Here is a 15,239-nt window from a genome sequence, read left to right as displayed (position 1 = left end):
TATCGGTTCGCTTGCCTAGGCAGCGGCGCTGTCTTCGGATCCGTTGCGCTTGCTACAAAGCTCAGGTGAGGTCTCTCATCACTTTCAACTCCCAGCTTAAGCCTGGTCCATACTGCCTTCGCATCCATCATGAACAACGAAAAACAAGAAGTCCTCAGGATCGAGCGGGCATCGCCCTATACCTCAGACAGCGAGTATGGCACCCAGACTCGGCAGGTCGAGGCACTCGATGATGATCCAGAGTTCTCATACCCTGAGCAACGCAAGGTCATACATCGTATCGACAAGCGGCTGGTGGTGATGGCTGGCCTCATGTATTGCGTCTCACTAATGGACCGTTCCAACTTGCCTAACGCTGCAGTTGCAGGCATGAATGTTGAGCTGGAGATGAACGTCGGCTTTCGATACGTAAGTACTTTGTCCAAGTCCAAGGCTGTCCGATCCACCGCTTAGTTGGTCCATAGTCTACTGTGGCTCTTGTCTTCTTCATCACATACACGATATTCCAGCCCCCTGCTACGATCCTTACCCGCAAGCTTGGACCACGACCGTTCCTGGCCGGTCTCTGTATCGCATGGGGAGCTGTCATGATTGGCTTCGGTTTCGTTCAGAATTGGGTGGTGCTGATACCTCTGAGGGTCTTGCTCGGAACATTTGAAGCGGGCTTCTTTCCTGGTATGTGCAAGTGTTTCCCTTTACGAGAGTTTGCACTGAATCTGTTCAAGGCTGTGTTTTCCTGATTTCTACGTGGTACGCCCGATACGATCAGCAAAAGCGTTTCGCGCTCTTTTACATCCTCGGGGTCGTAGCGTCTGGTGGCAGCGGCATTCTTGCATACGGGCTACAGCAGATGGACGGGTTGTCCGGGTACACAGGCTGGCGCTGGATATTTGTAAGTAATTCCATCATTTACTGCGAAACAGCCGGCGTTTGCTCACTGCTTCTAGATTATCGAGGGTATTCTCACCGTCATCATTGGCATCGCTGGGTACATATTCCTCGTTGACTTTCCAGATCGCGCGATCAAGAAGCAGCACTGGCGCTTTCTCAAAGACAATGAGATCCTGTTCATCATGCGCCGCATCAAGAAGGACAGGAACGATGCCGAAGCCGAGCCTTGGAACTTTCGACTCTGGTTGAGTGGTGGAACAGATTGGAAGGTGTGGTCGTTTGCATTGATCTTTTTCGTGAGTCTTCGTCCCAGAAACGAATTGGATAGACCGCTGACAGCAGTGCCAGTGTCTCACCGCGCCGGCTTACGCGATGTCGTACTTTCTGCCAATCCTGCTCAGAGAGAACATGGGATTCTCAGTCATGCTCTCGCAGATTTTGTCCGCCCCACAATATATCTTTGCTGCTTTTGTCATTATGGCCTGCGCCTGGTTCGGCGACAAGTACAAGATTCGCGGTCCACTCCTACTCGTCAACTGCATATTAGGCATCATTGGTCTCCCTCTTTTGGGCTTCGCCAGCTCTTCGGGTGTCCGATTCTTCGGGACGTTCCTCATATGCGCCTCAGCTCAGGGAGGAATACCAACGTGCATGGCCTATCAGGCCAACAACGTCCGTGGACACTGGAAGAGAGCTTTCACATCAGCGACTCTGATAGGAGGAGGAGGAATAGGCGGTATCGCTGGGTCTCTGGTATTCCGATCGCAAGACAAGCCCGAGTACTTGCCAGGCATTTATGCCTGCTTGGTTTGCAATATCATTATTGCTATTCTGGTTTGCGTCAACACGGTATACTTTCGGAGCGAAAACCGCAAGGCAGAGCGTGGCGAAAAGGTTCTAGAAGGAGATCCGAATTTCAGGTATACCATATAGATCACGGCGATGTCTTGACCTCCCATGACGACATACAGCAGAGGCTGGGAGCCATACTTTGCTCTTGGCACTTGTACTGATGCTATCAGACAGATATCATGCAATCGCACAATGTGCGGCAGATATGCCTGAACCCAATCAATGTACGGTCTGGGCAAGATTCAGTGGTGGTCTGATGACACTTCCGAGTCGTGAACGATTGGAGTGGCTTGCACAAGTGTGAAACTCTCTTTTCTAGTAGCGACTCTCCGCGAAGGAGGCGCCACCTTTCCAAACTGAGAAGCTGGAATGAGGGCGACTAACCTATAAGGGCCAGATGCAATATTGATGGCTTGAAGGACACAAGCCGTCGGCTCCTGTGTATCGCCCGCGGCCTGAGTCCTGTACTTAGACATGGAGCTTCCCACGGTGGTTTTTCTCTCTCGCGCATTGCTCGCGTTCGGGATCCCTTCAGGTCGCAATGCATCTCCACGGTCTTGCGACAGTTTGGCTGATGACGCTGACTGCCATCAGCGCTTCGCCTGAGAATGTGCTCGAGGAGCGCAATTACTGCAACAAAGATGCTTGCTTGAGAGCTGTGAGAAAGACCCAGGTAGTTATCGCCATGCTGTGTACTGAGACAACTCATAGGTTTCGAAAGTGCGCACTGCGAAAGCCGACTGTTCGTCGTTCCTGCAGCCAACGGTGAATCCATGCCCAGTGTGAGTACCACACAAGCAACGACTGGCAATCACAAAAATGGAGCTCACAAGGTCACATAACAGAACTGTTTGCAAGACTATCACCAAAACAATCGCTTGCAAAACATCGACGATCACCAAGCCTTGCACTGTCACTGCCACGCAAACCGCTAAGGAGACCACTGTGGTCACGGACACCATGTACGATTCCGACCTCTGAAGCATGACGCTTGCTCAAGGACATTGGCTTCTAGCATACTGATAGCTTCGGACAGTACCGAGCCCATAACAATCACAGAGGTCACGATTTCAACCGAAACGTTCACCACCGTCACGACCACTACCGGCATTCCGCCGCTCGAGGAACGTGATCTCGAGGAACGCAATGGCTGCAAAGCGACAACCCGCAAAGCCACCAAGACCCCGCAGTGCGCAGCTACGTGCAAGAATAAAGATGCATACTCTTCTGCTTGCTCCTGCCTTGGGGTGCGAGTGCCAAAAGCAACGACTGTAAAGGCAAAGACGGTGACAACGACAAAGACTGTCTTCACGACTTCAACTCCAGTAATTACAGTTCCCGCGAAATCTTGTATTACAAAGAAGGCAGTAAGTACGTGTACCTCTTCAAGCAGAGACAAGTTTGCTCATACTCGTCGCGCAGACTGTCACCGAGATCAAGACTGAGGTCGACACCAAAACCATCACGTCGCCAGTTGCGACTGAGACGAAGATAATCACCGCAACAATTACAGAGGTATGCAAACCAGCGTGTGCTTGCCCTCGATGCAACGCATCTGCACAAGTATCGACTGACCGCCCTTCCTTCAGACTTCAACCTTCACAGAGCCTCCAACACCATGCACCAAATACTACGTCAGCGTTCTCGCCAATGCCTGGTGGCAGCTGTCCGAACAAATTACCACCAGCGTTCCAGGCATAGACCTCACCAGCGACCGAGATGAAGCCTCGATATTCACCTTGTCTCCAGTATCTCCCGACAGCCCATCTCCTTTTGAGCTTATAACGGGCAACAGGAACACGCCTGTCGGGGTCTTTCGAGAACCGAACGATGGAAATACTGCCAAGCCACTAGGCGTCGGATTTGGCGTTTTGAGATCACTCAATTGTGAACGTGATGATCTCAACCAACTATCCTGCATAGAGAATGGCTCGGAACCAGAGCTTATCACCCAAGTTTGTTACGTGCGAGATGGAAGTGGATTCAGGGAACAAGTGTTTGGGGGTTTTTCGAGGCAAGACAGTCCTGAGGGAGTGGAGTGCGAATGGCTTTCCATTTCCTTGGAGGAGGCGTGTGGTGTTCCTCCATTGGGCTGAGTAGGAAGGACATGGTTGGGGAGAAACATTGGTGCGGGCACATGCGGCGATGCGGGACTATCGTTTTCTTTTCTCAGATGCTACATAAGAACAGAATCAGTCGCTCACAATTGGTGATTGCAGCTTCATGCTTCCAGCCTGGAACCACAATCTTCGTTGCCACGACTGTCGCTGTGCGCCACTCGATTCATAGACGCTTTACTAGCATACTGACATGAATATATCTAGATCTATACAGTATGCACTGTACAATCCTACACGTGACCTCTACACCACCCCAAATTCCATCATACTCCTCGCACTATCCAACAACGCCACATCAACCGGCCTGGGCTTCCACCCCAATTCGTCCCTCGCCTTCTTAAAAGACCCCGCAAGTTCTTTCCCCAAATCCGGCAAACAAACACTAACCACAGGATCAAAATAACCCGCAGCCCTCATAACAAAATTCGGCAACGTCCTTGTCGGAATCTTCCCCGTCTTCTCTTTCGGCAAACCCTCTCTCAGAATCTCCGCCGACCGCATCACAGTCACGAAATTGCAAACCGCCGATTCGGAATTAACTTCCTCTTCCGTCCCTGTAATGGCCAAATATCGCTGTCCATTCGCCTTCTCACTCTCCATAGCCAAAACATGCAAATCCGCCACATCTCTCGCATCGACCATACTAGTCCCATACTGTGGTACACCAGGCATCCCACCCATCAGAATAGCAATCAATTTCAAACTCGATGCGAATTCTTTACTCAATGTGGGACCATACATTGCTGTTGCATTGATCACCACCATTTCCATTTTCTCTTCATCTTTCCCTTCCTGAGAATTTATAAAGTCCCAAGCAGCTTTCTCTTGTAATGTCTTTGATTTCACGTAGATATGCACTTTCTCTGCTTGTCCAGATAAATCCGTCCAGTCTTCTTCTGTGAAAGGTTGAGTATAATTCCTCTTGGATCCGAGTCCATGCGCGATAGACGCGACGGAACTTGTAAAGACTACTCTCCTCACACCTGCTGTCTTTGCAGCCCGCAGGACACGTAAAGTACCATTCTTCAGAAACGGCAACAAATCATCTTCGGTCTTCTCCTTTCCTGTCGCGATCAGGCCTGCAACGTGGAAGACGTATTTGACGCCTACGCAGGCGGCTGTCCAGGCTTCATCGGTGTCATTGTTGAGGTCGAGGGTGACGAAGTCGATGGCTGCGATTTGGGCGTCTGTTGCGCCGCCATGTTGGTATTTGGCTTTCGCGTCTTGGATGCGCGAGGCGGTGCGGACGGTTGTGCGGACGGCGTAGCGGCCTGTACGGAGGAGGGCGAGGACGCAGAAGGCGCCGAGGTGGCCGCTGCCGCCGGTGACGAGGACGAGGTCTTTCTTGGGGGAGGAGGTCATGGTGGTAATGGCTGCAGTCCAATGGGTTGTTACGCGTGGAGACAGGTGTGGGTAACATGGATAAACTTTTAGGCTAGTGAAGGGGTGCATGCTCGGAAGGAGACTTGACTGTAACTAATGGTTTTACAACACTAGGTGGCATGCTGGTCCTGCTGCCCATTGCAGCTGAGTCGTAGCTCGAAGTGACTTCACAACGTCGGTGGCAGCAACTTCATCGTTGCAACATGTTTTCGCCGAATTTCCTCTGTACTTGCCGAGAGGCTGCACACAGAAAAGTTGAAGAATTATTTGCGACTCCGCCAATATTCCTCATGTGCAGCCCGCCGCTCGTGCATGATAGGATCATCATCATCCAGCTCCACCTCCATTTCCACCTCTGAGAAGAATCGTGGCTCGTCTCTACCTGGAGTCTTGTCCTCTGAAGTCTTGTCCCTATCTCCACAATCCTTCAAGAGGTCACCAACGGTAATACCTTGTCCGCGCGCTTTAAGCGGTCTAGGCCTCCGGCGTGACGAAGTTGGAAGGCGCATTCTAGGCTTCGTCTCAAGAAGAGCCACGGTAGCTCGCTTCACTGGCGGCTGGCAGATCAACATCCGAAGACAGCGCGCGCCAAGGTGCAGACGCATATGATCAACTTGCACTGTGATATAGAGTGTGTTGTTGATATCACGCTTAGGGTCAGAAGAACGATTAGCGTAGAGGTATAAGCCACGAAACATGTCCACTGTATCGTCAAACGACACCCGGTGCTCCCTGTATCTTGGCTTGAGAAACAAGTCTGGTTGTGCCCGAAATCGTTTTACGCTTGCTTCGTTCACTTCGAATGGAGAGTAGAAATGAGCTTTGCGGTCCGGTGTCAGGGCAAGAATTTCGTCGAGAATAAGCGAGCCATCGATCATGTCGCGAAATGCGATGCTGGTCTGCTGTGCCACGAGCAAGTCTTGAGCTGTCAGATGAGATAGGATGTTCTCAAGAAGTTCCGGAATGCCGAAGACTTCCTGTGCTTTGGTGGCAGACCCATCGCTGAGCCGATACTGAGGTGGAAAGGTGCTCCAGAGCTGGGAGACGAAATTGTCAACTGCAGTAGCTTCCGTGACAGCCTCGCTGATGTGGTGTTGCTGATCAAATTCTGCGCCGTCGTTGGGAGGCATGGTTAGAGCGGCCAGATGTTGCTGTAGAGATTGGCTCCGCCTGACCAGCGCTTGGAGGGCCTCAAAATCCAACGCGATGTGTCGATCTCCCTCGTTAGCGCCGCTGAACTGAATCCGCAATTGAGGTAACATTGTCAGGTATTTTCTATGGTATGACTCGAATGTCGGTTGGCCAGGAAGGAGCCCAGCGGTCGTCTCGGTGGATCGGTACAGTTACTTTATGCCGGATATCTGTAGTCTGCTCGGTTGTACGGCTGGCTGAAGTCGTCTCTCGTTGGAGTGGAAGGGGAAGTGGCTTGGTGTTATGAAGAAGCGCTGCTTTGTACGCATTCGAGGCCTAATTGCGCGTCTGTGAGAGAGCCTAGCAGACAAATTGTTGGGCACATAGTCTGACAAACAATAGAAAGAAGAGCAAGCAGCTGTGCATGGATGCAATTCGGCCGTTCGTTCTGTAAAGCAGCCTCGAGGCGCTCTTGTCAGTCGGATTGCTAAAGTGCATTCTCACAGCAACAGCAGCGTCACATGCTGTCCTATACTCTGATCGTCCGATTCGCACATTCTACTGAGGCTTGAGTCCTGTAAATATGAGCGCAGCGCCAACTCTGGCTTGCTTGGGTGTTGTCATTGATGGTAAATCGGTATGGATTCATTCGAGCTCCATATCAAGCTCATGGCTCCACAGCAGTTCGGTCCGCTGCATGTGTGCGCGCAGTGACGTCGCATTGCCAGGATGAGTGCCAGGAACAGAGCGATGCCGTTTTTCTGGTGGTCACCCGGTGCATATGATGAGGTTGGCTGTCATGCTCATGTGGCGATGTCAATGCAACGTGCTGTGCAGCTCGAGAGAGGAGGCACATGAGGTGCACGAGTGTGGTGTGAGGTGTCCAATGATGGGCAGGAGGATCAGCCGCAATCTACGACGTGTTTCATGCATCTGGTGCAGCTCAACTTGCGCTTCGGCAGTAGATGGAGATCCGGCGATAAGACCTGTCCAGCAATATCGCGCGCAGCTCAATTTCGACAAGGCGACAGAGGTGGGAGAGGGTCAATTTCCAGCATGGTGAACATCAGACGCTGCAAATGAGGGCGGTGTCGTGGTGTCTGATGGGGCGAGTCGGTGGAGAGGCAAAAGTTGGACGATTGGCGGAGGATGGGTTGCAATGCGGCTCTGTGTGTTGCCGGGCGGAGAGCTGCAGCCAAGCCTTTGCTTGTGTGTTTGGTGGTGCTTCCTGCCGCCCAAGCAAACAACATCCGCGTCCCGCTGCGCTGCACTTCTGTGAATAGCATCTGCCGTGCGGAAGCCATCTTCTACACTCCCTCTCCTCTTTCACAGCAACCGTTGCGGAGGTGGTGCATGTATTAAAACGGCGTCCGTTCCCCCTCCGAGGCGCCGGTGAGTTTGCGGCAGAACTTCACGCATCCTGGTCCAGGGGGCCACCCACGGACTGCGACTTGAGCGACAGGGATTGGGAGACATTCGAGAACAAACCTCCACTCCACCGCTGCCTGTCCCCATCACCCAGCCATCACCACTCGGAATCCTCACAGCAACCGCCCGCTCGCTCGCTGACCGTCCCTGCGCACAACCTCCGCTGCCCGCGCTCGCTGTCGACTGTCGCTACCGCAAGGCCGCCGCGCCGTTTCCACCGCACTCCCTTCGCGACCCATCATGGCTGGCGCGTACGTTGCTCCCCCAAAATCTCTTCGTATTACCCCAAAGCTAGACTCCCTCGCGCCAAGCATACCGTCAATCGTCACGGAGCCCTACTGACAATGCTGCAACACAGTCTGGCCTCGCAATGGCGCGCATTCTGGCATACCATGACTTCTCCTGACCGCCACGCCGGCCCCGACACCCCCTTCGGACGCGGCCACGTTCCCGTCTCGCAGTCGCGGAGTGCTCTCACATCCTCACGAAACACAAGTGCATTGGAGTCAAGAACGGATCTCGATCTGGAAGCCGGCCATGGCTTCGTCAACAGCACCACCAGCACTCCCGCCTCGCCCTCTTCACGCAACAGTCTTTCACGGCAAGGCTCCGCGCAGAATGGCAAGATGCCCGAAGTGGGCACAGGGGAGATCCAGATGCAGGCATTCAGCGACGGCCTCCCTCCCCCACCACCCGTCAGTCACTCCTGGAAGCGCATCGACCGCTGGCTAGAGGACAACTATGAAGAGCTGTGGGAGAACTTGGGCATGGGAGCAACGGTGAACGACGTTAATATGTTGGAGCAAGAGCTCGACTGCACATTGCCACAGGAAGTGAGAGAATCACTGCAGATTCACGACGGACAGGAGCGAGGAGGCTTGCCCACAGGTGTCGTATTTGGGTGCATGCTCATGGACATCGAAGAAATCATTCAGGAGTGGCAGCAGTGGCGCACAGTCAACGAGGCATACTTGAGCGACCAGCATTCGTACGAGATTCCTCAGGCGCCATTGAAGGCATTTGCCGGGTCATCTTCATCCGCGGTTCCGGTCGCGCAGCCACAGCAACCTGGCAACACAAAATGGCGACAGGAGCTGTTGGACAAGCAAGACTCGCAGCCTCCTGGCGCGATTCAAAAGGTCTATGCTCACCCAGCATGGATTCCGTTGGCGCGAGACTGGGGAGGCAACAACATTGCCATTGACCTGGCTCCGGGACCTGCAGGCAGGTGGGGTCAGGTCATCCTGATGGGACGTGACTACGACTGCAAATATGTAGTCTCGCGATCGTGGTCTGCTTTCCTCGCCACTCTGGCCGACGACATGCACACTGACAAGTGGTTTATTGACGAGGACACGAAAGAACTCAAATTGAGAGAGTTTCCCAAACAAGGAGTGGAGCCAGCGTACATTGACATTCTGCGATGGAGGTCAGATCAAAAATACGGCAGGAGGCCTCCGAAGAAGCGACCTTTGCGCATAAACAGCAACGTCTCACCGAGCATGAACGGATTCTCTCCTTACGGCTCGCCCACCAAAGAGGACCGTGGCCGATCACCACAACGTTTTGCGAACGGAAAGGCGCCAATGCACAACTCAAGTCCTCGAGGTCACGGAGGAGTTGGCAGCCCTCTCGCACGCGTCACGGAAGAGAGCTCGCCAATAAACACTACCTCGCAACCTTTGTCAATTGACACGTCTATCGATACCAAGTCGACAGAGAAGCTCATCTCTGCTATTGACACGCCAAGACCTGACAAGGGCAAAGACAAGGCGGACAGTCCAACGCTTCCCAATGGCGATATCGAGGACAGACGAAGCAGCCAACCTCTGACGCGAAGCCGACTCGGCAGCAGCATGATGAGCAACAGCGACGACGAAGAGAAGGAAAACGTCAAGCCTCCAAAGGACTCCGGCGTCGCCAGCATAGCTTCAGTGGAAGACGAGATGAAGGAGGTCAAGATCTAAGCGCATTGCCTCAGCTGCTACCCGACGAGGTTCGCTAACGAAAAGGTGCATTTGTGCGTTGATTGAGCGTTGTTTTTGTGGCTTTTTGTCGGTCGATGGGACAAGGATGCGAGCATCGCATAGTAAGGCGTTGGCGGAGTCGTTGATGTTGCTTTTCCACACAGCCTTCCAGTCATGGATGAAAGTTCCAAGTGAACGAGAGCTAAGAGTGAAGTGGGCGTTTCGAGACACAACACACAATAACAGATGCGAAAAAGAATTTACGGCAGTAGAAGCAGCTCTTCTCCTTACTTATTAGTAGTATCGAAGTGGACGTGCGAGCGAGCGAGCGAGCCAGGAGCTCGTTGAGGTCCCCCTCCAGGGAGGCAGGCAAGTGTGAGAGCGAGGAAGTCATGAGGCAGCATATGTATAGTATAGCCTTTTTACTCACGAATGAGAATGGGTTCCAATACTTTGTTCCATTTACATGATTAGAACGAGATACCCGCACTGTGCAGCGTGGGGAGTCACTCGATACCAGGTCGGCAGGAACGAGCGATAGCGTTATTACAAGAGCGATCAAGCCATGGCAGCAAGAATGAAAGAAGGAAACGAAAAGTCGCTTGCTCTTGCTCCCGCTCTTTGGCCATTACCGTCCAGCTCAGCCGTAGGTACCCATCAAATGCTCTGCACTTCACTTCGTTGACAAATGCTGTCGTGAATATGCGAGTATGAGAAACTCTCAGCGTATACATATGAGGTATATCACTGCTCACAGCTATCATACGCATTGCACCTGAAATTACCTTGCGGACTGAGGTTTAAGTCCTGCTTTCTACTAATTGGCAGTGAGCTGGAATTTCGTCCGTGCATCAGTACTATCGACGAAAAAAAGGAACCAGGTACCAAAGGGCATTGGAAGCAAGCAAGCGAACAAGCAGAACGATAACTTTGATGTCCATATATCACAACCATTCTTCCAAATTCGAAATTTATTACGTACGTTCGTACCCTCGCTCTCAATCTCACTCAGCGATTCAACTTTCATCATTTACTAAGCAACTTCTCCCCTAATGCCGTGATCGTTCGAAAGCGCGCAGCCGTTTCTTCTTCTTTTGTTCCATCAGCCGTCGATCCATCAATCACTCACGAACGCGCGGGAAAAAAGCAAACAGCAGAGCAAGCAGGAAAGCACAAAGCACGAAGCAAGCAGCACCAAGCTCTCGTTAATACATCATATCATGAAGTGAAGATGTAAACAAGCGGGGAGAAACAACAAACGCAAAAACATGGCATACACAACCCATTATCTTCTTTCTCTCATTCGTTCTTCTCATTCCCTGTCTCTCTGCCACGCAAGATAGTATTTTGCTCTCCAAGCGTCGAACAATAACAGAGGGTATTTCGTGTTCTGCGGTTTGCGAACGAAAAGGAGTCCCGGTTCCGCAGAAACCACAGCAACTCGTTCGCCCACTTCCTTCTCCTCAGCCCCTTTCCAAGGTCTGCGTTGCCGAAAAGTCAAAAAACTCCTCATTACGCCAAAATGTGTATTCTTTCCCATGTCACTAAAAATGCCAACATCTCTGCATCTTCATCTTCTTCTCGTCCCCAATGGTGGTAAGTGTGTGCAAAAAAACAACAGAAAAATTTCAGAAACACAACCAGCCGTTTTCCAGTTTGATTACCCAGTTATAGTTGCATTCCGATTTGCCTTCCTTCTTTCCATTCCATGCAGAAGAGTGTGTTGGTGTTCAATGCAGTAGTAGTAGGGAGATCGTTATACGGTCATTTGAGGGGTTGGTTTGTTGCAAGTTATGGTTCTTTGGTATCGGTCGTATCGGTGGGCAGCGAGCTCCTTGATATCTTTCTCTTCTCTACTTTTTGGTGTTCATTCTCGTATCGATCGTTGCGATCATAAAGGGTTTTGTCGTCATCGTGTTGTCAGAGCGGTCATCGACACATGGTAGTTGCTGTCGATTCGCTGATGATGCTAGTCATGCTTTCGTAAGTCATGCTTTCGTTGTCAGTGTTGGGCGATGGGTAGATCAGCTCTCAACACTGAGCACATAGGGTAAGGACAGTGATCGCGAGACGTCGTTCAAGCAGCTCTAGTGCTCCACCGTGATCTCGGCGGCACTGCTCTGTTGGGAGAGTTCATCGCTGTTGCGTTGCACGTGACCATTCTGTCTGCGAGGGAAGCCAGCACCACGCTCTGGGAGAGGGCCGCGCGGCTGACGTTCGGGGCCATTCTGCTGCATGGCGCTGCGAGATTGAGAGCGGTCGTCGTAATTAGTGCTGAAAGACCGGTTGCTTCCGATGGGTCCTGGGTTGCCGCTCTCCCATGACGGAAAGCCGCGAAGGCCGCGTGGACTGCCGCCAAAGCCACCTCCTATAGTCATGTTTCCCAGACCATTGATCAAGCCAGTGGTGTCACCACGATCGGCAAGGCCAGAAGTTGGAGTCATTAGGGTCGGTGTGTTGGACTGGCCGGTCTCTCTGCCAAAGTCTTGTTGAAGTCGTTGCACATTGTTGCTGAGAGCAGCTGGGAAGCTGGCGGTAGATGGTACGGGAGATGGTGTGTATGAGCGAAGATCAGCGAAGGACTTGGCGGAACGTAGGTTGGCACCAGGATTGAGGCCGTTGGGGGTGTCGTGGTAGCCCAAGTAGCCGGAGCCTTGGTGTCGTAGATTCTGAGCGTAGTAGCCTTCGTTTGCACGCACATCACTGAAGTCTGTTGTGGCTGCTCGGTTCAGCTGGCGGCGCTGCTCAGTTTGGAGATGGGAGAGTTGCGGCATAGGCGGGCTGAGTCGCTGACGGCCTTCCTTGAACACGTGAACTGCTCTCCGGTCGGCTTCACCTTTGGAGACATGGCCGAGACCCATGTGGTGTGCCAGAGTATGTACGACTCGTCGCTCGGGAGGCGAAAGGGTTGGGGCGAACACCATGAGATCGCGGCTCTGGTCTTCCTTGAACAAGAGGAGCTTCGTGTAGTACTGGAGGGTCATAGGATCGTTCAAGTCAACTTCAGCGCCAGTGTTCGGATCAGGATAGGCGGTGGCGGGGAAGCCAGGTCCAATCTTTTGACGAGCAGAGACTGGTGAGGGCGATCCGGCATTGATGATGCGCGACGACAATGACGATGCAGAGGCTTGAGTCTGCAAGGTGCCGCCTGCCATCGGACGGTGCTGCTCCTCGAGCTGGCCTCTGCGCTCTCTCTTCTCGCGCTCGATGCGTTCCCGCTCTGCCGCGGGCAACATTTTCTTGTACTCCACTCGCAATTTTCGCCCGTTCAACTCAAAGTGGTTCATTGCGTCAATCACTGTCGCCGTCTCGTCCGGGTTGGTGAAGTTGGCGAAAGCGAGACCTCGAAAGACGCCATTGTCGAAGTGGTAGTTAAACGCATACGGCAAGGGCAGACCCATCTCGGTCATGATGGTCACGAGTTGCTCCTTCTTAACTGCGAAGGGGATATTCTTGATCACGATTGCGGTCGGGATGAGCTCCTCATCAGGCTCAGAATGCATATCGTGTCGGCCCATTTGCCCGCCATATCCTCCAAGTCCTGGACCGGCGTATTGACTCATGGGCATTTGTTGTTGGTCCATCCAGGCCTAAAAGCGGAAGTCAGCATCTGCACGGCGCAGCGTACATATAATTTCTCCTTCATAACGTACAGAAGGCAGACCGGAGCGACCGCCCCGCGAAGGAGGCTTGCGCAGACTGGAAGCACCAAGCCCGTTCAGCGTGTTGTTCTGGCCGAAGGCGCCGGCGTTCCACGACTGGCCGCCCATGTCATATCCGCCATTTCCGTAGCCGCCTACAGTCGCGTTGCGCATGTCGCTGGGGTTGAATCGTGGGTTTCCGTTGAAGGTCTGCGCGTGATCTTCGGCGGTGTAGAGGCCGGAGGGGAGGTGGCCGTAGGCTTCAAACTGCTGGCGCGAGTTTTGCCGGTGCAGAGAATTTTGCCGGGCGGAGGTGGGTGAGCGGTTCGCCGGGTTGTCGTAGTACATGTCGGCGAACTGTTGATGCTGCATGTCGGTGGCGGCGTGTGTGGCACGCCAGAGAAGATGCGGTGGACAGAGGTCGGGCTCTCAGGCCAGCGCTGCCCGCCAGGGTCGTGTGGGTGATGGGAAGCGGCAGCAGGGCAGGCGCGTGTCGAGGGCTTCGCAGGTTGCTGCACGCCGGGGGCGGAGGAGGCGTTGCGGACGGCAGCAGGAGTGCAGGGCGTGAGGTGTGTCGTGGGGGATAATTAGGACGTAGCAGAGGTTGCAGGACCTTGGAATTCGGATTTCTGGTCCCGCTGGCAACCAACCACAGCTGCGCGAGTCGTGCGGGCGGCGTTCCTTGGTGCTGCAGTGACGGGGCTGACGAACAAAGAACGACGGTGGCACACCGGACGGGCAGAGGATGGAGGGTTGGGTGTGTCTTGCACGGTGGATGAGAAGAGAAAAAGAGCGCGGCCGTGCTAGCAGATGGATGGACGACCGGCCAGATTTGTTTCGAGTGAACGAATGATGTGACTTGCAGGCACGGCGACGGCGACGCACAGGCCCGCTGCCCTCCCTTTCTCCTTAGTTTAGTCGTCGCAGGGGTGGTGGATGATGATGTGTTACGGGACAGCTTAAATACTAATGATTGACACGATCGTCCCTCCGCCGACAGTACCACGCGCGCTGCCTGCTGGGCGAGTCCGTGTCCACGCAGCTGGGAGACGAATGATTGCGCTGCTGGACTGGTCCACCGCACTCGTCTCCTATTCTCCCTCCAGAACACCCACTCAACACGACGACTGGCGTACGGTGCGCCCGGTGCAGGTGCTGCTGCATGGACGATTCCGTGACAAAGTGCCCGTCGCGGCGCCCACTCTCGGGGCGGCGAGGCACCTGCCAGCCCAGCCCACCTGCCGTGCGAGGCCTTGGGACGCTGTTGCTATGCCTGTGCACGCTGCACATGCCGGGATAGCTACTTGGCTAGCGATAGCGTGCAGCTGCTCTGCGCGTATAGCAGGCCGAGGAGCGCAGACAACCTGTATGTCTCACACTCGCCGCGCCAATCCGCGCCCTCGCCCACCTCCCTCGCTGCCTTCCGCCGCCGCCTGCGCCCTGCCCGCCGCCGCCGGCTGCAAAGGGTCTGCTGTGACGAGCGGCCGTTCGTGATTCGCGTCCTCTCATTTCGAGAACCTCCGTGCCCCCCCAATCCTGTAGATCGCCTCGTGGCGTTGCGGCCCGCCCCTAACCTCACCGTGTCGAATCTCAATTGCTGTGCAGTCCCGGCTCCAGCAACAGCAGCACTCTCCCCTGCCCGGCTTCGGCACCACAGAGTGTAGGAGCCGCAATATTGAAGAGCCAGCGCGCGGATGCACGACGAGCGCGCATCCTGCTGTACGCCGCCCATCATGATGGAGGCCGACCTGCGGCATGATGAGAGCGTACATGCAGCACAGCTCGCTTCCGTGCTGCCAGCCTGCGTTTGCTCCATCTGCATGCAC

General features: G+C 53.9%; 6 protein-coding genes across 7 annotated transcripts; 3 read left to right on the top strand and 3 right to left on the bottom strand.

The window, feature by feature from the left end:
- Positions 1 to 129: 129 nt before the first annotated feature.
- CKM354_001049700 (uncharacterized protein) lies at positions 130 to 1,824 on the top strand (the record flags this gene model as incomplete). 2 transcript variants are annotated; one of them, XM_044805957.1, is made up of 5 exons in its annotated part: positions 130 to 408; positions 465 to 675; positions 726 to 892; positions 948 to 1,187; positions 1,240 to 1,824. In XM_044805957.1, the coding sequence occupies 5 exons, from the start codon at positions 130 to 132 to the stop codon at positions 1,822 to 1,824; spliced, it is 1,482 nt and encodes a 493-aa protein (XP_044661892.1). The 2 variants fall into 2 exon arrangements, with proteins under 2 accessions (XP_044661892.1, XP_044661893.1); XM_044805958.1 differs by having other exon boundaries at positions 1,234 to 1,824.
- Positions 1,825 to 2,284: 460 nt separating this feature from the next.
- On the top strand, positions 2,285 to 3,839 carry CKM354_001049600 (uncharacterized protein; the record flags this gene model as incomplete). Its single annotated transcript, XM_044805956.1, has 6 exons — positions 2,285 to 2,401; positions 2,455 to 2,525; positions 2,589 to 2,705; positions 2,780 to 3,110; positions 3,166 to 3,258; positions 3,333 to 3,839. 6 exons carry the CDS (start codon positions 2,285 to 2,287, stop codon positions 3,837 to 3,839), a joined length of 1,236 nt encoding a protein of 411 aa, XP_044661891.1.
- Positions 3,840 to 4,106: 267 nt separating this feature from the next.
- CKM354_001049500 (uncharacterized protein) lies at positions 4,107 to 5,225 on the bottom strand (the record flags this gene model as incomplete). Its single annotated transcript, XM_044805955.1, has 1 exon — positions 4,107 to 5,225. One exon carries the CDS (start codon positions 5,223 to 5,225, stop codon positions 4,107 to 4,109), a length of 1,119 nt encoding a protein of 372 aa, XP_044661890.1.
- Positions 5,226 to 5,509: 284 nt separating this feature from the next.
- Positions 5,510 to 6,508, bottom strand: CKM354_001049400 (uncharacterized protein; the record flags this gene model as incomplete). The annotated part of the gene is made up of 1 exon (XM_044805954.1): positions 5,510 to 6,508. The coding sequence occupies one exon, from the start codon at positions 6,506 to 6,508 to the stop codon at positions 5,510 to 5,512; it is 999 nt and encodes a 332-aa protein (XP_044661889.1).
- A 1,689-nt stretch (positions 6,509 to 8,197) lies between these two features.
- On the top strand, positions 8,198 to 9,772 carry CKM354_001049300 (uncharacterized protein; the record flags this gene model as incomplete). The annotated part of the gene is made up of 1 exon (XM_044805953.1): positions 8,198 to 9,772. One exon carries the CDS (start codon positions 8,198 to 8,200, stop codon positions 9,770 to 9,772), a length of 1,575 nt encoding a protein of 524 aa, XP_044661888.1.
- Positions 9,773 to 11,859: 2,087 nt separating this feature from the next.
- On the bottom strand, positions 11,860 to 13,785 carry CKM354_001049200 (uncharacterized protein; the record flags this gene model as incomplete). The annotated part of the gene is made up of 2 exons (XM_044805952.1): positions 11,860 to 13,362; positions 13,426 to 13,785. The coding sequence occupies 2 exons, from the start codon at positions 13,783 to 13,785 to the stop codon at positions 11,860 to 11,862; spliced, it is 1,863 nt and encodes a 620-aa protein (XP_044661887.1).
- Positions 13,786 to 15,239: the final 1,454 nt, after the last annotated feature.

The sequence above is a fragment of the Cercospora kikuchii genome, assembly GCF_019650295.1.
Source record: "Cercospora kikuchii DNA, contig_00007, whole genome shotgun sequence".
Taxonomy (NCBI): Eukaryota; Fungi; Ascomycota; class Dothideomycetes; order Mycosphaerellales; family Mycosphaerellaceae; genus Cercospora; species Cercospora kikuchii.
This window is presented reverse-complemented; position numbering and strand designations above follow the sequence as displayed.